Source organism: Hypomesus transpacificus, unplaced genomic scaffold (assembly GCF_021917145.1).
Source record: "Hypomesus transpacificus isolate Combined female unplaced genomic scaffold, fHypTra1 scaffold_30, whole genome shotgun sequence".
Taxonomy (NCBI): domain Eukaryota; kingdom Metazoa; phylum Chordata; class Actinopteri; order Osmeriformes; family Osmeridae; genus Hypomesus; species Hypomesus transpacificus.
Genome location: NW_025813826.1, coordinates 689717 through 715722, shown reverse-complemented (window position 1 = coordinate 715722; position 26006 = coordinate 689717). Strand labels below are relative to the sequence as shown.

Sequence of the window (26006 nt, the reverse complement as noted above, 5' to 3'; positions counted from 1 at the left end):
ATCAGATCACATTTCTTTTAATGTGCCTGCTGGCAGTAGGCTTAATGGAAATTAATCATTGAATGAGATCTTTTTAGCGAAAATAATTGTCTAAACTCTTACAGAATAAGTAGGCCTAGATAAAACCAAGGCCAAAGATTATCTAATTGATACGAATTCATAGACACTTATGAGGATGTATGTACTGAAAGCGCTTATTTAACATGTAGCCTACTATGTATGTGCATATGCATGTATGTGTAGATGACCATATAGAAGTAGGAGTTTGAATATGCATGTGCAAATCTGTGTATGGCCGGATCACAGTATGTACTTAGTATTATTCATAATCAGAAATTCAATCAATTGAAGCAGTGAAAATAAATTGTTGAGTCCACTTTAATCATTTCAAATAATTATATGGTATGGTGTACTGTATGGTATGGTGTGATATGGTGAACACTGTCATATAAATATGAGTGCTTTCAAACCCCATGTAGTTGCAACCCCGCCACTAAGAGGACTGTACTGAACAGCTTGTCAGTGTCATATCCTTCATATTTTAGCCAACAAGAAAAAGGCGGATATGATTAAGACGGGGGGAGGACCCCAAGGTCCCGAGCTAATCCCTGCTGAGGAGCTGGCCCTGGCTAATAATAGGGGTAGGCCCATCATGCAGGGCATAGCTGGGGGCAGCTCCTCTGGAGAGGTGGTGGCAGGAGATAATCCTTATGTCCAAGGTAGGTGCACTTCATTCTATGAGTTTCCTTCATAATTAGTCATTTGGTTAACCATCGTCACATTTTGCAGTGGCCGGAGGTTCAATCACACTCCTGCAGCCACCTCCCAATGTGTTGTTGGTCGGGGGAGAATAGCCCACTGATGTAAGTTGATATTGCTGCATCATTGTGTAATGATTCTAAACATGTTTATTGTGAGTGTCTTTTAGAAACCCAAGGCACTTTCCCACAGTTCCTAATAATTCCTGATTCACTAACAGGAGGTCGGTCTAAACGATGAGGACACTCTTTCTGCCTTCTCCAACGATTTGGTAAATGCAAGTTGTGTCAACTAATACTCCAATCCCACTCACTCCTGGCACTCACTACATCAATGCATTCCTTAAGGTAAATCCTGCTGGACCACGGGCTGATCCGGAGGAGCCTGGCCCCTCTCACTCTTTGGGAACTGGGGATGGGGGGGTGAGTTCTCATTAAATACCCTCACATTGTGAGGTCCGAATTTAGTTGGCATCTGACCACCACACTGAACAAGTTATGAATGGTTTGTCTTTTTTCCAGACTGACACTGAAGATGTGCGCACGCTATACAAGCAATACTTGCGTGCCAAAATACACAACCTCCACTTGAGCTCAATTAAGTTGGATTTGGAGGTTAAATTGCTTAAACGGCAGCTGAATGTAAGTCTAACCCTGTAAAGCAAAGCTTTGGCTAAGTATTTGTGAGCTTTGCTATGAATTGTAACTAAACTGAAAATCGTATTTCTTGTGCACCTTCATTTACAGGATAACCAATAAAGGGGACAAAAATAAAGGCTTTATTGTTACATTATTCTTCAGCATGTTCCTCTATTCAGAATATAAGGACGCAAACTGCAGTGCATTCTGTGCGGGGGTCCCAGAGTCAGTGTGGTGCAGGGGGCTTGTTTGTGAGCCCCTTGTTACATTTACATTTAGTCATTTAGCAGACGCTCTTATCCAGAGCGACTTACAGTAAGTACGGGGACATTCCCCCGAGGCAAGTAGGTTGAAGTGCCTTGCCCAAGGACACAACGTCATTTTGCACGGCCAAGAATCGAACCGGCAACTTTCTGATTACTAGCCCGATTCCCCAACCGCTCAACCACCTGACTCTTGTTTGTGAGTCCATTGGTTTTAATGGACCGGACACTTTTGCTGGATGGGAAGAGGTGGTAGCCAGGATGGGAAGGGTCAGCAATGATCCTGCTTGCTCTCTTGCTGGTCCTGGAATGGAACAGGTCAGGGTGGGACCAAATGATCTGCTGCAGTCTGCCTTAGTCCTTGGCAGTGGAGGTGCAAACCAGACTGAGTTGGGATGGACTCGATGATGGCTGAGGATGGACTATTAATGGGTAACTCAAAAGTAAAGAGGGTGGCTAACCATATAAATGAAACATGCAAACATGAAGAACATGAAATGAGTCCAACATTACCCAAAGTCATCTGGACAGCTATCTGAAATGATGCTGGGCAATTATGTTCCTTGCAGCCGCTCCAGGCCGCTCATGTAGATGGATCGGTTCCAGATCATCCTCAGGATGGGCCACGATCACTGGGACCGTCTCCCTCCTGAGTGTGGCCACATTGTGGAGCACAGCACATGCCACCGTGATTGCAAAGGCCCTGTCCGGTTCCACCCTCAGCCCCCGCAGACAATTAAATCTGCCCTTTAGTAGGCCAAAGGTCATCTCCATCCGTGCCCTCGTTCTAGAGAGCACCGTTGAACCGAACCTCAGGGTCTGGGGCTGGCTCGGGATAGGGAGTCATGAACCAGGGCCTGCAGGCGTAACCCCTGTCTCCAATTATGAGCCCATCGTACTTACCTAGTATAAAATATGAACAGTGTTGGATCACCTCTACATAAAATAATCACTTTCTGAATGACATGAGATTTGCTATACCTTGCTCAAAGCTGTGGCATAGTGTGGAGACTATGGACAGACCCCGGCCACTTGACCTCAACATTTGTGATCAGACAGGTGGAGTCACAGATCATCTAAGATGAATTGCAGTCAAGTCATGGGTATTGTACAGTACATGAGTGGCCTACAGCGGGCAATTGCAAGGTCCATGTCTATTGTCAAAGACAAATGATTGTTTTTGAAAATTAATGAAAATTATGTAATAAGTACCTGAACATTAAGGCTGTGAAAGCCCTTTCTATTCACAAAATCGGCCTTGTTTGGCCCAGAGGGCTTTTTCAGGCGGATATGGGTGCAGTCCACTGCGCCAATGACATTAGGAAACTCAGCATAGTGATAAACTCCGTAATGAATAGTGATGGGAAGGCATTTTCATGAAAAGGTAAAATATGTATTTACTCAATTACCTGCAATTGCATAAAATGAAATTGATGTCATTGACTGGGACATGGCCTGGAAATATGATAAATGTATTCATCAGCTGGTTGAGCGCCAAGTACACTTTTCTAACAGCAACGCATGCTGCGGCTTTGCCAATGTTTTCTGCATCGCCTACACTGTATAAAAATGTACCTGTACGGCCCGAGAAGGTCTTGCAAATAAATGAGTCCTTGTCGGCTGAATCGATATCGCTCAAACAGGAACTCATCCGTGTGACATAAAGGATCTTGGCGATCGCGAAGAACTCTATCGGTATGAAAGGCTAATCGAACTACAATAGCTCCTTCGTCAACTGGGTCTCTCAAAAATGGAGATGCCATGTTTTTCTCTGGGGGTGTGGCAAGCTTATCCAGCTATACTTATGTTAGCCTGCTCTGGAGCAGGTTAGTGCTAATTGATATGTTACTATGGTGATTGATCGAAAGTTGCTTCCACAAACAAAAAAGAGGGGCGTGTTTTATCTTAGCCTGAAAATTAGCTCGCTAAACTGCTTAGCGAGCTACGACGAATAACCCGAGTCCGCAAATGTACATTTCCCCATTTCGTAGTCTGTTTCGCGACATGTGGAGGGCGACACATCACCTAACCGTGCATTTCGCAAAATACGTGACTCGCTGACCGAGCACGTCGTTGTTTATAATAGTCATGGGAGGAAAATAAATATTCATGCATACTTTTTTGAACAAAATGTAATACCTCATAAAATCAGGATTAAGACTTTTTAATACCTTTTAAGGGCCTTAATTTTCCCTAAATGGATTTATCAACTTTTAATACTTTTAAGACCCCGCGGATACCCTGTACTAGACACACACAGTGTATATTCAAGTGGGTAATACTGTCATATTACTGGTCCTAAATGTTTTGTTTGTCAACAATCAAAACAAACATTCTAGACACACCAATATTTACAAACACTCTGGGATATCAATTACAATTGTATACAGTTCAATCTTCAATAACATCTATGTGAGCACAGTGTGTGTGGGCTATTTTATCTGACACAGGGACACTGAGGAGTCAAATGAAACATAAAACCCAGGGTAGAGGGGCTCAGTGAATGTGCTGTGGAATGTGTGCAGGTGGGTCAGTGTGTCAGAGGAGACTGTGTAGAAGGACAGAGTGCCGGCCGGCCAGTCCAGATACACTCCTACTCTGTGGGAGCTGGAAGGGGGGGCAGTTATAGCAGTGCTCTTATTATTGTGACAGGCAGAGTAACTGTTATCATCACACCTCAGACTCCAGGACTTGTTATTTTGTCCAAGCACACAGACACTCCCTCCTCTCCTGCTGATTCCTTTATATGTCACTGCTATATAAACCCTTCCTCCACTCCACTCTGCCTCCCAGTAACAGCGCCCAGACAGACCCTCTCTACACAGCACCTGTGGGCGGTCCTCAAATCTCTCTGGGTGACCAGGATACTGCTGTTTTGTCCCCCTTGTCACCTTTTTATTCTCCTCAGACAGAGAGAGGTATCTCCATGCTGTGTTTGGGTCCAGTGTGAGCTCACATGCATCTGATGGAGGAGACCAAGACACAATATATATTACTGATGATCATTCAGATCTCGCTCTCGCTCTCTCTCTCAAAAATATGTGTAACTACACCACACAGCTGTACAACTTGTATCCATGTTATTATAAATGTTGCCAAATAATCGGTACAATAAATACATAAATAAGTACAGAGATACACACATGTATATATATATATAAATATATATATATATAAATATATACCATCATCTCAATGAATGGTAACTAAAGAGAGCAGAGAGAGGAGAGAAGAGGGAACACACACACACCAGCTACTGGCGCTTAGACCAGACACTGGGTGAGGGAGGGGAGGGGCGGAGAAAGGACAGGAGGAGAGAAGAGAGGAGGAGAGCGAGGGAGGGATGGGAGAATGGAGGGGTGGAGAAGAGAGGGAAGGGGAGAATGGATGAGTAGAGAGGAGGAGGGGAGAAGGGAGGGGAAGAGAAAAGAGAGGAGGAGAAGAGATGAGAAGGGAGGGAGTGGTGAGGGAGGGTGGGGGGAGGACAGAGAAGGGGCGAAGGGAGGGCAAAGGAGAGAAGGAGAGGTGAGGTAAGGAAAGGAAATGAGAAAGGAGAGGAGGAGAAAAGAAGAGAGGAGAAGGAAGTAGGAGAAGAGAGGGGAGCACTGTAGGAGATGAGGAGTGGACGGGAGGGCAGGGAAGGAGAAAGAGGAGGAGAAGAGAGAGGAGCGAAGGCTAAGGAAGAGAGGACATGAGAGAGGGGAGTGGTGAGGGAGAGGATGGGATCAATGAGAGGCTGTCTAGGGAAAAATTACTGAAACCCTTCCTCATACACACACTCATCACTTGTGCCACCCCATGAAACATTCATACACATACAGTCATCAGTCCAAATCCTTTTACTCTCTCTTCCAAATGAATTAATTACTAATTGAAATGACTTATTTTAATGTGTTAATTAAGGATGTATTGCCATGACATCAGTGTTTCCCACACAGACTAATTTGTGGCGGTGCGCCACAGAATCAACACCGGCCGGCACATATTGCTTTTCGTTTTTTTTTTTACATCATTTAGTTTAAAACACGCAGCGTATTCGTTCAGCTGCATTTCCTTTCCCTGCTCTCCCTCCGTCTCTCTGTCACTCACGCGTCTTTCTCACATACGCACACAGTCACAACGTCAGCACACGTTAGCAACGGTGCATACCTACACCGTTCTGGTAAGACCGACAGCTATATCAGCGAGCCTTCAGCATTAGTGCCGTAGCTAAAGGTCTAGGAAAGTTGAGGCTTTCGCTTGGTAGGCCTACCTACGAACATAGCTACTTACCCGGCGTCATGGAGCCGACCAGTTAAATAGTTATTTAGCACTAGCGTTGCTACCTGCATATGCAGAAATTATTTGTTGTTGTTGATTTTGTGAAGGTGTCAATCATTTTGGATTAATATTGAATATAATAAAGTTCTGTGTAACAAATTATTAACAAAGGAATTATTTCGAACCCCCGCCCCCCCGCCAGAAATAGCTTTCTAATCTGTGGGAAACACTGCATCAGTATAATAGTACTAAAGCACAAATGATGAGTGCATGTGTATGAGCAAGTGTTCCAGTAGTTTCACTGTTCAGCCTCCCATAGAGAGGAGAGGGAGGGATCTGCCCCCCTATCCCTCCATCTTTCTATTATCCTCATATTCTATCCATGTTATTATTAGAAAAAGACATAAATAAGTATATATATATTTATATGCATATATATATACAGTGCCCTCCAAAAGTATTGGAACAGTGAGGCCAATTCCTTTATTTTTGCTGTAGACTGAAAACATTTGGGCTTGACATGAAACGATGAATGTGAAACCAGAGATCAACGTTTCAGCTTTTATTTCCAGGTATTTACATCAGGATCTGATGCACAAATTAGAAAATATCACCTTTTTGTTCGAACCCACCCATTTGTCACGTGAGCAAAAGTATTGGAACATATGACTGACAGGTGTGTTTTGTTGCCCAGGTGTGTCCTATTACATACATTATTCAATCAATAAATACCACTGAATGTCTACACTCAGGTTCAGATTGGGTAAGATAGGTTTTGTCTATGCAGACTGTATTCAGAGGTGAAAACAACATGAAAACCGGAGCGCTGTCTTTGGGTGAAAAACAAGCAATTGTGAGTCTTAGAGAAGATGGAAAATCAATCAGAGCCATTGCAGAAACATTGGCCATAGCCAGTACAACCATTTGGAATGTCCTGAAGAAGAAGAAAACTACTGGTGTACTAAGTAACAGACGTCGAACAGGTAGACCAAGGAAAACATCAGCAGTTGATGACAGAAACATTGTGAGAGCTGTAAAGAAAGACCCTAAAACAACTGTTAGTGAGATCAGCAACAACCTCCAGATGGCAGGAGTGAAGGTATCACTATCTACTGTTCGCAGAAGACTTCATGAACAAAAGTACAAGGGCTACACCAGAAGATGCAAACCACTCATTAGCAAGAAGAATAGGAAGGCCAGGCTGGAATTTGCCAAAAAGTACAGAGATGAACCTCAAAAATTCTGGGACAAAGTTTTATGGACTGATGAGACAAAGATTAACTTTTACCAAAGTGATGGAAAGGCTAAAGTTTGGAGAAAGAAAGGAACTGCTCATGATCCCAAACACACAAGCTCATCTGTGAAACACGGTGGAGGTAATGTCATGGCTTGGGCTTGCATGGCTTCTTCTGGGACGGGCTCATTAATCTTCATTGAGGATGTAACACATGATGGCAGCAGCAAAATGAACTCGGAAGTCTACAGAAACATTTTGTCTGCCAATTTAAGGAAAGATGCAACCAAACTGATTGGCAGAGCCTTCATCATGCAGCAAGATAACGACCCAAAACACACTGCCAAAACAACAAAGGAGTTCATCAGGGGCAAGAAATGGAAGGTATTAGACTGGCCAAGTCAATCTCCAGACTTAAACCCTATAGAGCATGCATTTTACCTGCTTAAGAGGAGACTGAAGGGAGGAACCCCACAAAACAAACAACAACTGAAAGAGGCTGCAGTGAAAGCCTGGGAAAGCATCAAAAAGGAAGAATGCAAAAGTTTGGTGACGTCAATGGGTCACAGACTTGCTGCAGTTATTGAAAGCAAAGGATTTGCAACTAAATATTAAGTCTTATTCACTTAAATATGTTTTAAGTATATCTGTTCCAATACTTTTGCTCACATGACAAATGGGTGGATTCAAACAAAATGTGATATTTTCTTAGTTGTGCATCAGATCCTGATGTAAATACCTGGAAATAAAAGCTGAAACGTTGATCTCTGGTCTCACGTTCATTATTTGATGTCAAGCCCAAATGTTTTCAGTCTACAGCAAAAATAAAGGAATTCGCCTCACTGTTCCAATACTTTTGGAGGGCACTGTATATGTATATAAATATATAAGCATACACACATGTACATACACCCACACGTATATATACACACGTATATACTCATACATACACATACATACGCATATACACCAGGTCATATAATGATAATTATAATAGTAATAATCAAATAATAGATTGGAAATTTCAAGTGCTTATTAATACAGTAAAATTGAAACAAAAAAAGAAAGGGATCTGGCCCCTATCCTCCATCTTTCTATTTTCCTCATATTCCATCCACATTCCATTTCATCCCCCCTTTTCTTTCTCTCTTTATCCCACTATTCTCTCCTCCTTCCTCCACTCCGCCTCTCTTTCCCTTTTCTCCCCTCATCGTTCTCTCTCTCTCTCTCAATAGTCCATCCATCCAGAGGGGGGAAGAGAGGGGTGGACAGGAGAGGACAAGGAGAGCAGGAGAGGCAAGGAGAGAGGGGAGATGAGATAGGAAGGGGGGAGGGGAGAAGAGAGGGCGTGAGGACAGGAGGAGAGGAGATGAAAGGAGAAGAGAGGATGTGTGAGGGTAAGGGAGGGAGGAGGAGGAGGGGAGGGGAGAAGGGAAGTGTGGGAAGAGAGGAGAGGGGAGGAGGAGAGGAAGGCAGGAGAGGAACAGGGAGGAGGAGAGGAGCAGAGAAGAGAAAAGAAGGGAGGACAGGAAGAGAGTAGAGAGATGTAGGACAGAGGGGAGGGAGACAGGGGAGGGGAGACGGGAGGGCAGGGTAGATGGAAGGAGGTGGAGAGGAGAGAGAAGGGAGGGTGAAGGGAGGGGACATAGCACACACAGACATACACAGTATTGATATGGGTAATTGTGTTTATTGTGCTTCTAAAAGTAGTGTTTACAGTGTGTTTGTGTGTGTCCATTTTTGACAGTATCCAAGTCACTGATGGTATTGTCCCTTGTATGACCTTGTGTACTACAACCAAGTAGCAGCCAATACTCACATTTCCTAGGGCCTGATTTGATCCTACACTCTGCACCATGATCCACGCTGTAGGGATAAGCAGAGGAATGATGAAAATACACTTCACCTATTGATAAGTGACTTAGCAAATGACTTTCTAAGTAAACATGTTGTTTCTATCTCATCATCAGAGGTGTATTCCAGAAAAGCAGGTTCAGGCAGGAGGACTCAGTGGTGTTATTTACTTGATACTTTCTTGCACACGATACAATACATGATTATAATACTTGAATTTGGCATAATGGTTCTGCTCGCAACGGCTCCCTGCCGCACCCAACAGAGACACCTTCTCAACATCCGAGCAGAGAGCAGCGAACGCATTCCCCCTGCGAAAGAAAACACAGACCAAGGGTGGAGGCCGGGGAGGCGGATACCCTGCTATATACCCCGCCCTGTTAGGAAGGTGTGCCCTGACGCGAGATATGAGTTGCTAGTGACGCGCTCGGTCTCGGAGTCTCCTGCATGAACCAGCTCCGCTTGATTTGACAAACTCTGAGCCTAACTCTAAACTCTGACTTGATGAACCATGAGATGAAAAACTGTTCCAGAACAGCTGATCTGAGTTAGTTCAATTCTAATTCACTGGAATTAGAAATTCTACTCAATTACCAATTGCCTCTCTTTTGATGTTGCTGTTGTTTTTTTCTAATCCTAACCCTAAAAATGTCTTCATACTGTACTTGCCTGCACATATGAGATTTCAAAGCAGAATATTAATTTGACATTTAACCACACATCTTACTGCAGGTGGAAAAAAGTGGAACAATCCCATGGGCACAAAACACACTTAATAGCAGCTGAAAATGAAATATAAAAAAAAACAGTTCAAACAGGAAGGACATACCTTGCTTATGCCAACACATGATTGTTTTTATCATATTTGACAGGATTTAACCAAGTAAATATCATTCAGAAGCTCTCAACTTGTAGCAGCTCTCATCCCCAACGGAATCAATGTCGTCTCACCTAATATCCTGCTTAGTAGATGAACATTTGACTTGTGTGGGCTAACAGAAAGAAGGCAGAGGAGGGCACTTTATCACAGAATGACGAAGACATGTTGTCTGCTGCCACAGAGAGGGATTCAGAAAGACCTACAGAGGTACATCTTACTGTATGGTAGCTACTGAGCTACACTGTTCTCTACCCATGTACATTTTGATATTCTTGTGTGGAATTATGAGTTTGACATGTACATTGAAGTGATGAGAAAATGGTAAATCAACTGGCACATTGTCTCCTTTTTAACAGAGCATGACCTGGCATTACGAGAAGGAGGGTCCGTCACCCTCCACAGCACAGATTAACAGTGAGATGTTCAGTAAATGCCAGGTTAGCTCTGCATGGAAAACTGTAGAATGCCATGTCATCTTTATGTGTTATATGGCTTCAACAACAATCAGGTTCATGAGGAAAGGACACCCCATGTCTGCCAGTTGCTTCAGGCTCAGCATGAAGGAGGGAGAGGGAGAAACTCATGGTTTGTTAGAGAAAAGGTGCCAGCAAGCAGGTGAGGTTCACAGTCAGTTACCGTGGTTACACACCAAGAGTTTCCGGTGTTTCCAGGGCCGGGTGGGTAATCGGGAGAGTTCCCGGTGGGCCGCTTCATTTTTGGGCCGGTGGGCCTCTTCACTTTTGGGCCGGTCGAGGATTTTTTGTTGTCGACATTTGTCACGTTAATCTATCTTCTCTTAAAGTAGGCTACACACGTTCCGCATTCTGACACCTCAACCTCTGCATGGGTCGTACTATGTGAGGGAGTTCTCCCCTCCCAAATAGAGTTGGTTGGGTCCTTAGCCCGTCTTTTCCAAAAAGTGTTCTCAGTCAGGGAGGATGGATGGGAGCAGGGCCGGAGTGATGGCGTCACTAGACAAGGTTTTACCAATTGAAAAACGATTTTGCGCTCAAATAGTGGCCAACATTTTTCACTCGCACACTGTGCGCGTTAACTGTGGACGTTGCTGCTTTCCATCAACCCCATACGTCCTAGGGCTAAGCCCCAAATGGGCTAAGCCCCGAATGTTTACAACGTCTGGCTCTGTGCCTGATTAATACTCGGATCGTTAAGCAGTCTAAAAAATGTTATCAATATAAAAAAAAAATATATGATCCCTTTCTGTAATCACGATACCCCCCAGAAAAGTTCACTGCCCCCTCAGTCAAAGCAGGCTGCATCCGGCCCTGTTTGGTATACAAAAAAAGTGGTCCGGTCTTGGGCCTGAAACTCCCGGGCTGAAAAGAGTCCCCACAACGGCCCTGAGTGTTTCCCATATAGGCTATTGATTTATTTGTGGCGGGCCGCCACTATGAAAAATTTACCGCCAGTTGACAGCTTTTCCCTGATTAACTGATGGTTCATGGCGGGTTCATCAGGGAGTCAGGTGGCTGAACGGTTAGGGAATCGGGCTAGTAATCTAAAGGTTGCCAGATCGATTCCCGGCCGTGCCAAATTACGTTGTGTCCTTGGGCAAGGCACTTCACCCTACTTACCTCGGGGAATGTCCCTGTACTTACTGTAAGTCGCTCTGGATAAGAGTGTCAGCTAAATGACTAAATGTAAATGTATATAGCCAGAACTGTGTGTAGGTTGTCCTTGGATGATCAATTCCAAATATGCTTTCATCATATTTGAGCCAACAATATTACTATTTTACAGATAATACCGCAAAGTGCTGTCCCATTCCAATTTATAGCATTTTGAGCCCTTGCAACCTCTTGCAGACTTACTTGACGGTAAGTGATCACATTTAGTCATTTAGCAGACATTTAGTCATTTAGCAGACATTCTTATCCAGTAAGGTAAAGTGCCTTGCCCAAGGACACAACGTCATTTGTCACGGACAGGAATCAGACCAGCAACCTTCTGATTAATAGCCCGATTCCCTAACCGCTCAGCCATCTGATCCCCTCTGAACACTTACTAGGTGAAGTCAAGTTTTTCAACCCTGAGATGGGTATCAGAATTCGCTGCACAAATTTGTCCTAAACAGATTCCTTCAAGTAAATATAATAATATTCGTAGTTAAAGACATTCGGCAAATATAACAATATGAGTCCAACGTAATGTTAATATTACATAAAGCTATACAACTATTTTGCGCTCAAATTAATGAAAAAATCTCCCTAGCTACACTCACTTCAAACCGACACTAGCTAAGCCCCTAATTTTACAACGGCTGGTTTTAGTTACCTCTCTTTCTGAAACTAAAACCCCAGTTTCCCTCATCTCAGGGTCTTGAAAGCTCAGTTTTCACTAAACCCGCTTTCTGTAATAGACCCCTGGAAATACATGTATGATTGTAGCTACTATCATAGTTGCACCCTATTGTAGATTATATAGTAAACATGCAGTTTTTAATTGTATCATCATGAAATGCAACACCTAGTAACATAATTAGATGTATATTTAGTGTTGCAACATTATATAAAGAGGTATATAAAAAACTAACATCTCCTTACTTGAGTTTCTCCAGTCTGCAGAGTGGATCCTCCAGTCCAGCAGAGAGCAGCTTAAATCCTTTTTCTACTGGATGATTGTAGCTCAGGTCCAGTTCCCTCAGGTGGAAGGGGTTGGACCTCAGAGCTGAGGCCAGAGAAGCACAGCCTTCCTCTGTGACCAGACAGCCTGACAGCCTGTAGAAAGAGGATTAATGTTGTGACAGAATCCATCTGGATCTCCAGAGTGAGTCAGCACAGAGGGGTTCATTTGGCAGGTGCTGTCATAGCTGCACCTCCCCTCATTAGACAGAGTGACCCTTTCCCCCAGTTCAGGAAAGTTTTGTTTGTGTTCAGTTTAGAGGTAGTAGTTCTATGGAACCATGTAGCAAACCTGATTTGAATGAACCTTACACATTTGTCATGGTTATGGCAGTTCAATGAAGGCCAATTACATATCACGTAATCTGACGAATTCAAGACAGGTTCAAGTACGCAAGGTAATTGTGGACCGCTCCTGGCGTGCGCCTGGCAAATCCGCCGTTATAATAGCAATCCACCATGGAGCAAGCGCTGCTCTTAAAGGGAATGTGAGATAACGCTCTGATTGGTTTATTGCACGTTACGCCCAAACCACACCCATTAGTAATGTAGTAACTTCAGACCAACCCTTTTTAGATTTGCGCCAGGTGCAAAGTCATTTATCCCGCCGGCAAAATACCAACCAACCTGGAGTCCCGCCCACAAAGTTACTTGCGTTTGGCGTTTTGATACTTGCGTTTCAGATCGTCAAAATAGGGGGGTAGGACTTGTTCGCTTGTCTGGGACAAGTGGATTTTTTTGTAGAGAAAGTGGAAGAGAAATTGACTTGCCCAACTGGACAAGTTAAAACTCAAACAAAATAAAATGCCATGATACCTCACGTCATGTGCCACTCATTAAGTATATTTTACAGATTTTATTTTACTGAATTCTGCATCAGCAAAACACATAAAAGTGGCTTTGTCCCAAGATCTCTACTGACCGTGCAGCTAATTTAATGCTCAATACTTGAACAGGGGCTTATTACTTAAAAGAGGAATTATTTACTGTGTCGTCTCGGTTACACTATCAGGGCTTGGAAATACTGTGACTTGCTAAAGTAGGCAAATGGCTAGTAGAACATAACATTTCATAATAATTTCAGTAAATCAAGGAGTCTGATCATGAGCTTCCCATCCCATTGTGAGGCCAGTCACAATAACAGCAGCACACTGCCCTCTCTAGTGGCTAAAATGAACAACGACGGCTGTATAAACAAGTACTTTATTCATCCAGTCTGTAGAGTTCATTATCTTATAAATGTACACACATATTAGAATTAAGAGGGAGAAAATCACCCGTTTACCGAACTCATTATTGGAAATGTGATGTTTATTAATTCTTAATTAAATAATGTTAACATAATAAATGAATGAATAGACCTCAGTGTCTCCAGTTTGCAGAGTGGATCCTCCAGTACAGCAGAAAGCAGTTTCATGCCTGAATCCCTCAGGTCACTGTTGCTTAGATCCAGATCTCTCAGAAGGGAGGGCTTTGACTTCAGAGCTGAAGCCAGAGAAGCACAGCCTTCCTCTGTGAGGTAAAGGGCTGGCAACCTGTAGAAGGATCAATACAGGATTACAAACAGCACTAACCTGACACAGGTCTTGTGGTCACTATCGAACTTGAGCAATTTATAACAACTTCGAGATATCTTTAGAATAAGAAATAATAAGGCGTTTTTATGACATTCAGACTAACTTTATTTAGATTTTTGCCATTAGCTGAACATTGGAGATGTCTGAACCTGAGCTTCCCATCCCATTGTGAGGCCAGTCACAATAACAGCAGCACACTGTTTCCTTTAGTGGCTAAAATGAACAACGACGGCTGTATAAACAAGTACTTTATTCATCCAGAGAGTCTATAGAGTTAATTATCTTATAAATGTACACACATATTAGAATTAAGAGGGAGAACATCACCTATCACCTAACTCATTAAAGGAAATGTGATGTTAATTTATTCTTAATTAAATAATTTAAACATAATAAATGAATGAATAAACCTGAGTGTCTGCAGTTTGCAGAGTGGATCCTCCAGTACAGCAGAGAGCAGCTTCATGCCTGAATCCCTCAGGTCACTGTTGCTTAGATCCAGATCTCTCAGAGGGGAGAGGTTTGACTTCAGAGCTGAAGCCAGAGAAGCACAGCCTTCCACTGTGAGGTGACAGTCTGGCAACCTGTAGAAGGATCATTACAGGATTACAAACAGCACAACCTGAAACAGGTCTTATAGGCAATATGGAAATTGAGCAATTTATAACAACTTCGGGATATCTTTTAAATAAGTAACAATAAGGCATGTTTATTACATTCAGACTAACTTTGTTTAAACTGTTGCCATTAGCTGAACATTGAGATGTCTGAGCCTGAGCTTCCCATCCATGTTCCCATCCCATTGTGAGGCCAGTCACAATAACAGGAGCACACTGCTCCCTCTAGTGGCTAAAATGAACAATGACGGCTGTATAAACGAGTACCGTATTTCGTCGAATAAACGCTACAGCGTTTATTAAATAACGTTCATTTTTGGTGCAGCGTTTATTCGAGGGAGGGGTTTATTCGAGGGCGGCGTTTAATTAGTTAGACAGATTTCGTGAATTGTAGCTGCAGTGCTACGATAGACAACTTTGTTGCTGGCATTTTGACAAATGAATCATGCAGCTAAAAATGCAGGTTTCATTTTCCACCGCTGACCTCCTTGTCTATTCTTTGTCTCTGAGTGCGGCAACTCTTTTCTCATTGGCGATCGGTAGTCACACATGTAGAACACACTGTGTTCTACATTTTGTAGAAATCTGAAGCAGCATGCCGAAACGTTCATACACAGCTTTCAAACAAAGAAAAGTAGAAAGTAGTATTACAAGTACATTCGAAAATAGTACATTGTGTAATAAATACTGGGGTTGAATGTAACCAATTAAATAACCGTTTTTTCAGATGTTTTGGGTGCAGCGTTTATTCGAGAGGCGGAGTTTATTACACAACGTTCATTTTTGGCGCTGCGTTTATTCGGGGCGGGGTTTGTTCGAGGGTGGTGTTTATTCGAAGAAATACGGTACTGTATTCATCCAGAATCTGTAGAGATCACCATCTTATAAACTTGCACATTTATTAGAATTAAGAAGAAGCAAATCACCTAATCTCACTTTAGTAAATGTGATGTTTATTCATTCTTAATTAAATAATGTTAACATAATAAATGAATGAATCCAGACCTCAGAGTCTCCAGTTTGCAGTTTGGATTCTCCAGTGCAGCAGAGAGAAGCTTCAATTCTCGATCCTGCAGGCCAGTGTCTCTCAGGTCCAGCTCTCTCAGATGGGATGGGTTGGAGGTGAGGGCTGAGGACACCACTTCCCATGATGCATCAGTGAGTTTACATCCAGAGAGTCTGTTGTTACATAAAATACATGAAACAACTGTATGTGCTTCACAAAGACATGTTTAACATATTAATTGTGTGTAAAGTGTGTGTACATTTGACTAAATGTGTATAGTTGACATGTAAATGGCATGTTTACATCACTACTTACACAGCTTTTCTGCAGATCTTCAAAGCTGGGAGCAGTCTCCTGCGCCCCTCCTCTGATGTCTTGTATTTCTGCAGGTCAAACTCATCCAGAACCTCCTCTGACATCTGCAGCATGTAGGCCAGTGCTGAGCAGTGGGTTAGAGACAGGTTCTTGGATGATTTATTCTCCAAGTATGCTTGAACCTCCTGCTGTACTGAATGATCTTTCATCTCCATCAAGCATAGGAAGAGATTGATGTACCTCTCTGGGGAGATCTTGTTCTTCTGCAACATCTTGAGGGATCCTATCGTCTTCTTCAGGCTCTCTGGACTCCTCTGGGTCTGAGTCAGCAGGCCTCTTAACAGCTTCTGATTGGACTCCAGTGAGAGGCCGTGGAGGAAGCGCACAAAGAGGTCCAGGTGTCCATTCTTACTCTGCAAAGCTATGTTTACTGCCTCCTCCAGCAGGTCTTCCAAAGATAGATTCTCAGGTAGAGCTTTAGTCTTCCTACGTAGGAACGGCCTCAGTGCTTCCATGTTTTTGGTTGCGTAACAATGTAATGTGTAGATTGCCGAGAGAAACTCCTGGATGCTCAGGTGCACAAAGCAGTACACCACCCTCTGAAAAAGCACAGACTCTTCTTTGAAGATGGCCGTGCACACTCCAGAGTACACCGATGCTTCTTGGACATGGAGGCCGCACTCTTCCAGGTCTTCCTGGTAGAACAGCAGGTTGCCTTTGTCCAGATGTTCAAACGCCAGCTTCCCCAGCTTCAGGAGAACTTCCTGGTCGGACCTCAAGAGCTCCTCTTCATCTGTCCCGTTTCCTTCTTGATACTTCTGGTTCTTCATCTTGGTCTGAATGAGCAGGAAGTGTGTGTACATCTCAGTCAGGGTCTGGGGCATCTCTCCTGAGCTATCGGTTCTCAGCATGTGCTCCAGGACTGTCACACACATGCTGGAGAAGACTGGAATGTGGCACATGATGTAGAGGGTCCTTGATGTCTTGATGTGTGAGATGATTCTCCTGGCCAGGATCTCATCACTGCATCTCTTTGTGATGTACTCCTCCTTCTGAGCATCATTGAACCCTCTTACCTCTGTCACCAGGTCAACACACCCAGAAGGGATCTGATTGGCTGCTGCAGGTCTAGTGGTTATCCAGATGAGAGCAGAGGGAAGCAGGTTTCCTCTGATCAGGTTGGTCAGCAGCACATCCACTGAGGTGGACTCAGTGACATCACACCAGCTCTGGTTTCTTCTGAAGTCTAGAGGGAGTCGGCTCTCATCCAGACCATCAAAGATGAACATGGCTTTGGAGACAGCGAGGGTCTCTCCATCCTCCATGTGAAGTTCTGGGTGGAAATCTCTCAGCAGTTGAAGGAGACTGTACCGGACATCTTTGATCAGATTCAGCTCCCGGAAAGGAAGCACAAACATCACATCCACCTCATGATTTGCCTTCCCTTCAGCCCAGTCTAGGATGAACTTCTGCACAGAGACGGTTTTTCCAATGCCAGCGATGCCCTTCGTCAGCACAGTCCTGACCAGTCTCTCTTGGCCAGGTAGGAGCTGGAAGATGTCATTGCAGTTGATGGGTGTGTTGTGTGTGATTCGTATCCTGGATGCCGTCTCAAGCTGCCAGACCTCATGTTTATTATTAACCCCTTCACTGTCTCCCTCTGTGATGTACAGCTCAGTGTAGATACTGGTGAGGAGGATGGCATTCTCTGATGTCATGATGCCTTCAACCACATGTTCAAACCTCCTCTTCATAGTGGCTTTATGAGTCCCTAACATTCTTTGGAGTCCACTCACAACTATGGAAGAACAAGGAGTTCATTATCTTTACATTAATACCAACAGTCATGACAAAGTACTGAAATGACCAGAGAAAGATGTAAACCATGTTGAGTAAAGATGAAGTGAAGTTCGTACTGATGTCAATGCTTCTCTGAATGTCCTGTTGTCCAGGTGGCAGCAGACTGCAGAGACATGATCCCATATGAACACCAGTCTCTCACATACACAGACACAAATACACAGCATAATGCACACCTGAACTGGTATAACTGAAGGCTTCCACTAGGAGGGGAAGTCTGTGGTCAACACTCACATTCAGGTTAGTTGAACTAGTTAGAGCTGGTGTTTGTATCTACAGGAGAGTATTTCTTCAGGAGCAGGGTTGGAGTGTAAACCTACAGGAGGGTATCTCTTCAGGAGCAGGGTTGAAGTGTAAACCTACAGGATGGTATCTCTCCAGGTTCAAGGTTGTGATAAACCTCACGCTGTTCCTTTACAGATACGTATTTTGGTGGGGTGGGCCTCACACTATCAGGAACATCTTTTCTCAAGTAGCACAGAGTCGATGGAGTCAAGGAAGATTGAATTGCTTGCAGCATGCAGCACGGAGACAAGTCTATGGTGATACAAAGTTGTCTGAAGTCTGAGGACCTGTCAGTCTCCTTTTATCCTAAAGTTCTCGCGTATGTGTGTGTGTGCGTCTTGGAGTGAAAAACGATCTAATTTAATCTTCAGTTTGGAGTGTAAAAGTTTCAATATGGAGTTTGACATCTGTTTAGCTTAGTTGCTAAGTAAAAAATCTTTACATGCTGAATAAAGGGAACAGTCAGCCTGTTTAATGGTCAGCATGTCTAACTAATGATCAGTCTGTTTATGTAATGGTCAGCATGTCTAACTTCATTTGGGGGGTTCCTTCTTTCTGCACTCTAAGATATGTTGTACAACAGTATTCTTTTAGCTTGCATAACACGCACATATGTATAAATATTTCTAACACACACACACAGACAGATCATTTCAAAGCTGCCAACTCCCTCCACACAACTTTTTACAGAAAGGCAAATATTACCAGAAACATGTTGAAAATTGTGAACATGGCTTTGGCAGACTTTAGTTCCTACCCTGACTCATTGTTAAGATCTCCTTCTCTGAGGTTGAATGGAGGTTCCATAGACCTGTCACTCTTCATGGACACACAGCTGGGTATAGGTGAGGCTGGTCTCTGATGCTCGATCCTGTAAAGACATACAGCAGCTATAGAGTAAAAATGTAGCTAATCAAACCCAACCATGCATCCATAGGCATAATGGTTAAAATAGCTGACATGTTCCAATAGGATTTCACAAGTACAAACATTTGAGATGGTTGAATACATCTGGATAATGTGATCAACCTTGCATTGTTGTTTTATATATACGTATTTATGTAAAGACACTCACATACTGAATTAACCGTTTACTGTTATAGAGGCTGTGTGGTTCTATTGAAGGGCAAACTCCCATCATGGGACAACTAATCTGTAGATCAATTGACTTTTTGGTTCATGACTACTCAAGACTTAAACATGTACACTCTTGACTACTTCACTATTGTATAATTGAACACTCAAGTCGCTTAGTTAAGGAGGGTGTTGGTGGGGTTAAGACATGTTGCACATCTATAACCATCTTTTTATTAGGTAAACATTAAAACACTCGTCAAAACAAAACGTTAAGAATGGATTTGTTATGAAGTAAATAAATAAAAACATGAAGAATTAAAGAGAATATTGGATAAAGGGTGGTTCAACCAGTAGGACAGTTAGGTTAGTATACTCATTACATTTACCTTTCAAATATTTGGATTTAAATCCTTCTCTATTGTCTCGCATTTGGAACATTTTTACCCTATTATAGAAAAAACAAAAAACCCTTGAATGGTCACAAAACACTAATTGAATTACATTTGTTGTAGGCCCCACGCCCATCCTGTTTTTATCTGAATACTGATCATTTCTGGAATGAACAGATACAGATAATGGCACAGAACGTTCTTACACATAAAGGAAAATATTTCCTGAAAAATATTGATAATTGTGAACATGGTTGTAGCAGACTTTAGTTCCTACCCTGACTCAGTGGTAAGATCTCCTTCTCTGAAGTTGAATGGGAGTAGCATAGACCTGTCACTCTTCATGGACACACAGCTGGGTACAGGTGAGGCTGGTCTCTGATGCTTGATCCTGTAAAGGGATATAGCAGCTATAGAGTAAAAATGTAGCTAATCAAACCCAACCATGCATCCATAGGCATGATGATTAAAATAGCTGACGTTATCCAATAGGATTTCATAACTACAAACATTTGAGATGGTTGAATACAGCTGGATAATGTGATAAACCTCACATTTTTGTTTTATATATAAGTATCTATGAGTGAGTATTTATCACTCACATACTGAATTAACCGTTTACTGTTACAGAGGCTGTGTGGTTCTATTGCATTTAGTCATTTAGCAGACGCTCTTATCCAGAGCGATTTGAATTGAAGGGGAAATTGAAGGGGAAACTCCCATCATGGGACAACTAATCTGTAGATCAATTGAATTTTTGTTTTTTTGGTTCATGACTACTCAAGACTTAAACATGTACACTCATGACTACTTCACTATTGTATAATTGAACACTCAAGTCGCTTAGTTAAGAAGGGTGTTGGTGGGGTTAAGACATGTTGCACATCTATAACCATCTTTTTATTAGGCAAACATTCAAACACTCGTCAAAACAAAACGTTAAGAATGGATTTGTTATGAAGTAAATAAATAAAAACATGAAGAATTAAAGAGAATATTGGATAAAGGGTGGTTCAACCAGTAGGACAGTTAGGTTAGTATACTCATTACATTTACTTTTCAAATATTTGGATTTAAAGCCTTCTCTATTGTCTCGCATTTGGAACAGTTTTACCCTATTATAGAAAAAACAAAAAACCCTTGAATGGTCACAAAACACTAATTGAATTACATTCGTTGTAGGCCCCACGCCCATCCTGTTTCTATCTGAATACTGATCATTTCTGGAATGAACAGATACAGATAATGGCACAGAACGTTCTTACACATAAAGGAAAATATTTCCTGAAAAATTTTGATAATTGTGAACATGGTTGCAGCAGACTTTAGTTCCTACCCTGACTCAGTGGTAAGATCTCCTTCTCTGAAGTTGAATGGGAGTAGCATAGACCTGTCACTCTTCATGGACACACAGCTGGGTACAGGTGAGGCTGGTCTCTGATGCTCGATCCTGTAAAGAGATATAGCAGCTATAGAGTAAAAATGTAGCTAATCAAACCCAACCATGCATCCATAGGCATGATGATTAAAATAGCTGACGTTATCCAATAGGATTTCATAACTACAAACATTTGAGATGGTTGAATACAGCTGGATAATGTGATAAACCTCACATTTTTGTTTTATAGATAAGTATCTATGAGTGAGTATTTATCACTCACATACTGAATTAACCGTTTACTGTTACAGAGGCTGTGTGGTTCTATTGCATTTAGTCATTTAGCAGACGCTCTTATCCAGAGCGATTTGAATTGAAGGGGAAACTCCCATCATGGGACAACTAATCTGGGGTGCGTTTCCCGAAAGCATCGTAAGCCTAAGTTGATCGTAGAGTCCATCGTACGATGGATCTTAGTTGTACGGGCCGTTTCCCGAAACCATCGTAGCTAAAGAGGCACTTGAAAAACGTCGTAGATCAACGAGAGCTCCAGACCAGTCGTAGATCGCTAAGTGCATCGTAGCACAGAGACTCAGTGGAGACACGCGTAGGCCGACCATGAAAACTACATTAAACTCATGCTGAAAGTTAATTCCGATGGAAAATAAGATTTTTTTGGTCCTCTTTTTACACCAGTTACGCTGGAACTGGGATATTCCTTAGTGAACCATACAAGTTTAACTGCCGAAAAAATATCAGAATCCGGTTTATCCTGAAGTAAATTTAGGTTACACAAAATAATTTGATTTAGTGGGTTTGGCGCATGCAATGAAGGTATTTAAAAAACAAATGTCAGTCTTATTCAAAATACTATAACATTGAAATATGGCTGTTGTAATGTGCAATAGAAACTAGAAATGCATTAACGTAACGCTTTTGCGAGTACAATAACACAACAACAATTGAACATTGAAGATGTTTATTAGAATTATAGGGCTGGTAGCACGCCAAGCCCGGTGGATGAAGAGGCTGGTGGCAGAGCCGAGCCTGATGTTAGGAGATGGTGGCGCCCAGGAAATGGAAAGACTCCACAGGGTTGACTAGGAAGTCACACAGGGTGAAGGGGCTGGGAGGGAGTGAAAACTCGTACGAAAATCATAAAAGCCATTGAAGATAGCCTAAGTCCTGCACTGCAGACTTGTCCCCTCTGATATGGGGAATTGGATGTGGTCTGAGATGTGGCAAAGTAATGCAGTTGTGACAGCCTGCACAGATCTTGACACTGAGGCCTTGGCGAGCCCATGTACATCTCCAATAACCTCCAGAAAACTGCCAATGGCATAGAACCTTAACACTGCCAGTAGTTGGGTTACAGGGGTCAGTGCAAAGGACCTCCTTGTTAGCCTCTGCAGGTCTGCTTCTATGTGGTTCAGGAGCATCATGATATCATGATGTCATCTGACATATCTTACACTCATAATGAGTATAATTGATCAACCATCAATTAAAGTAGAGTTGACTATTCATGTCAGAAACAATGATTCCATGTTGAAGACATGGGGTATTCATTACTTATGTGTTTGTCATTTGTCACAATGTCATTTCTGGCCAATATGTGATAATTATGAGATTGCAAACATGGTCTTGGGAAGCTGTTGGCCTATGCAAGATTGTAGATATAGTCAGCACTAGAAAATAAGACAGTAAATATGTTGGATTGAGATGCTTGTATTTGTACATTGAATTGTTTAGGATGCTAGCTGGGACATGCCATGTGTGATACCATTCATATGCATGGTTTTTAACCTTGTAGTTCAATCAAGTAGTAAATATAGGACTCATATATATATGCCTATGGAAAGTGGAGTACCAAGAAGAGTTAAAAACCAAGGCACAAGTAATTTGAGAAATAGTTGGGAGTTTGTTCTCCCTGCTCCTGCTCCTCACATGGATCTATAAGATAAACATGTAAGGATTGGACAGGCAACACTGAATATATGATACAATACACAATTCAGCCTTTACTTAATTTAAATAAACATTGTATGCTTTAGGCTATAAGGTAACCTAAATGTGACACTACCTTGTTGATTGGGCAGAAGAATAGGCACATAAATGGAGGGCCTTGTGAACTTCATCTCTTCAAACAAAAGCTTCCTCATCTCAATTTGGAGACGAGCCCACTTAATTTCCAAGACCTCCTATTGGTATTTAGCATCCTGTGTCGCTGATTGCAAGGTCCTAACACCGGTGTAAAACTCAGATGCAGCATCGTTTGCACGTTCACCTTATTGTCTTTACCTTCATATAGCATCACATTGAAAAGTACTCAAATAAGTAGCCTATAATAAATGTAAAGTTTTCTGTAGCTACAGAAAATATTTTTTTGTGTAACGTAATTCGTCAAATATTTTGGTTAACGTTTTAATTTTAAAGTCTTCAAGTTGTGTCAGAAGAATCACATTTCAGTACAATGGACAGCGTCTTGTTAAGTGCAACTTAAGAGATACGTACGATGGTTCTCCTTACAAGCATGTTCGGGAAACGCACGTAAGAAATAACGATGGATCGTTATTTTCATCGTAGAGAACCCTCTTAACAGCTAAGATCCATCGTTATCGGGAAACGCACCCCTGTAGATCAATTGAATTTTTGTTTTTTTGGTTCATGACTACTCAAGACTTAAACATGTACACTCATGACTATTTCACTATTGTATAATTGAACACTCAAGTCGCTTAGTTAAGAAGGGTGTTGGTGGGGTTAAGACATGTTGCACATCTTAAAATAGCTGACATTTTCCAATAGGATTTCATAAGTACAAACATTTGAGATGGTTGAATACAGCTGGATAATGTGATAAACCTTGCATTGTATATATATATGTGTATGTATTAATGTCAAGACACTCACATACTGAATTAACCATTTACTTACCCTTTGCTATTTACCTAATTCACTTTGTCACAAAGAGTAACAAAAGAGACATTTCGTCTCTCCTTTTGACTCGTACCTTTTGACTGTGTCTTCAGTCTCCCCAGAGAGACTCATTTTAGAGGCAGGGCCTCCTTCCTCTATCTCCCCAGAGAGACTAATTTTTGAGGCATGGCCCCCTTCCTCTATCTCCCCAGACAGACTCATTTAGAGGCAGTAGTTCTCCTCGAGGGGCAGCACCAGGAGAGTCCCAGCTCAGCCAGACCTGTAGAAGTTTGAACAAACAACACCAGTGTTACCTTAAGGAAGGAGCAGCTTGATATAATTAAACTAATTAGTAATTATTGGCCTTCATGATTATTTTTGATTATGTTTGTGCAAACCTACATAGCAAATAAACCGCATTCTGATTCTGATTATATAAATATTCCTGATCTTAATTTGGACCAAGGCCTTGCTGAGTGTGGTTTTCCACTTAAGAGCAGAGGGAATTCAGATCATTTTCTGACTTTCTGTAATGTTATGTAAACCTGCTGGCAGAGAGGCTTAACACGTGAACCCTCATCCTTGTAGCCTACATATCTCCTCCCAAGACCCAGACACTAAGTCCTCTGTAAAGGATGTGGTCTGGATCTAGTAAGTTAACAACCACATTGTCTTTTGTATACATTTATTTTGACCCCTGGGCTTGGGCCTGAACGAACACTAACGACCACAGGAATATTGTCATTCTAGTTACTGTTAACAAAAACGTTATAGGTGCATAACTATGACAAAAAAGAAAGGTATATTTTGAGTCCCTAAACTGACAAAACAATTGTTTGTAATGTTTGTAATGTTAACATTAATGTTACGATCCTATTTCAGACATCCCAACCAGTGTACCCCCTCAACCAGCCTGTACCATAAGGCAAATATTCGTTCATCTGATCATGAATGTATATAATATTTGTATATTTACTGAGTTACTTTATGAAGCTATACTTCCTTTTACGTGATCTCCCTAAAAGTGTATCATTTATAAGGCTACACCGAATAGTGCTAGTGTAATGGACACCTGCATGCTAACCCTAAGCGCCTTTAAGAAAACGCTTGATTAATATCCAAACAATAACTTATGACAAGTATCTAACACAGGTTATGTGGATCCATCTCTCTCTCTCTGTTACGTCAACATTACTTACTTAGAAGACTGCCTTTACATTCTTTCTGTCGACGCAAATACGAACACGAAACTAACATTTTACTTTCGTTTTGAATTTAGGCTACGTATTTTATTTCAGCCAACACCCACACAGCCAGGAAACACAGGGAGTCAGGGACGTGCACAGACGGGCTATTGTTGCCCTATTGAAAAAAATTGAATGCGGTCTGTGAACCAGGGGCGATTCTAGGATCAGACATTTAGGGGTGCTCAGCCCCAAATGAGAATCTGACATGAATATAGTGCCTTGCAAAAGTAATATCCCCTTGCTAATAACAAGTAATGCAAACAGGTCGGGGGTGAAAAAGGTGAGAAGGACACGGCAAACCCCCGACCCTCTAGGGAGGTCCGGGGCATGTGGTCCCCCGGAATGAAATTAATTAAATGTTCAAGTTAAACGCATGAATTTGCTGCACTTTGAGAGCAAAATTGAGATCTATGTAGAATCTGTGCTCTTGTAAACAATGTAATGTTCTTTTAATCATAAATATATTTTTCGTATAGCATACATCATAAAAAGCAATTAAACAAACGGGATTACCTGTGTTGAACTACTTTAAAAAGCAAAATTCAAAAGCATCACTTACTGTAAGCTAACACACATCCAATACACATCATTTTTAATATTGTTTACATTTGTTTCTACTAGATGACATAAGATGGGTTTGTAAACCTCTCCTCACTCTGCCTCTTACTGGCTGTGAGGTTTAGGAATAAGGACTAATTTAGGAGTGAAACAGTTAACAAGTCTAGCTCTAAAACGAGCACTCAGTTTTAAGGTCTTGGTTCCCCATAGACTCAATGTTACAGCTAGATCTGTTAACTGTTTCTATC

At 42.0% G+C, this 26006-nt stretch overlaps 1 protein-coding gene across 8 annotated transcripts in view; it reads right to left on the bottom strand.

Moving 5' to 3' along the window:
- Positions 1-3551: 3551 nt before the first annotated feature.
- The window catches only part of LOC124463589 (NACHT, LRR and PYD domains-containing protein 12-like), a 50658-nt gene continuing 28203 nt past the window's right edge, over positions 3552-26006 (bottom strand). For 3 of the 8 annotated variants that reach the window (XM_047015352.1, XM_047015353.1, XM_047015351.1), the window contains 12 exons: positions 24048-24233; positions 20993-21106; positions 19934-20047; positions 18948-19061; positions 17962-18008; positions 16046-17843; positions 15730-15903; positions 14518-14691; positions 13892-14065; positions 12453-12626; positions 8974-9020; positions 3552-4622 (listed from right to left, as the gene is read on the bottom strand). In XM_047015352.1, the coding sequence (XP_046871308.1) occupies positions 4093-4622; positions 8974-9020; positions 12453-12626; positions 13892-14065; positions 14518-14691; positions 15730-15903; positions 16046-17843; positions 17962-18008; positions 18948-19061; positions 19934-20047; positions 20993-21106; positions 24048-24175 (3588 nt within the window). In that variant the 5' untranslated portion in view covers positions 24176-24233 and the 3' untranslated portion in view covers positions 3552-4092. Of the gene's footprint in view, positions 4623-8973; positions 9021-12452; positions 12627-13891; positions 14066-14517; positions 14692-15729; positions 15904-16045; positions 17844-17961; positions 18009-18947; positions 19062-19653; positions 19713-19933; positions 20048-20992; positions 21107-24047; positions 24234-25152; positions 25258-26006 lie in introns of those variants that run through there. The other 5 variants (XM_047015354.1, XM_047015357.1, XM_047015356.1 and 2 more) reach the window with 5 other exon arrangements.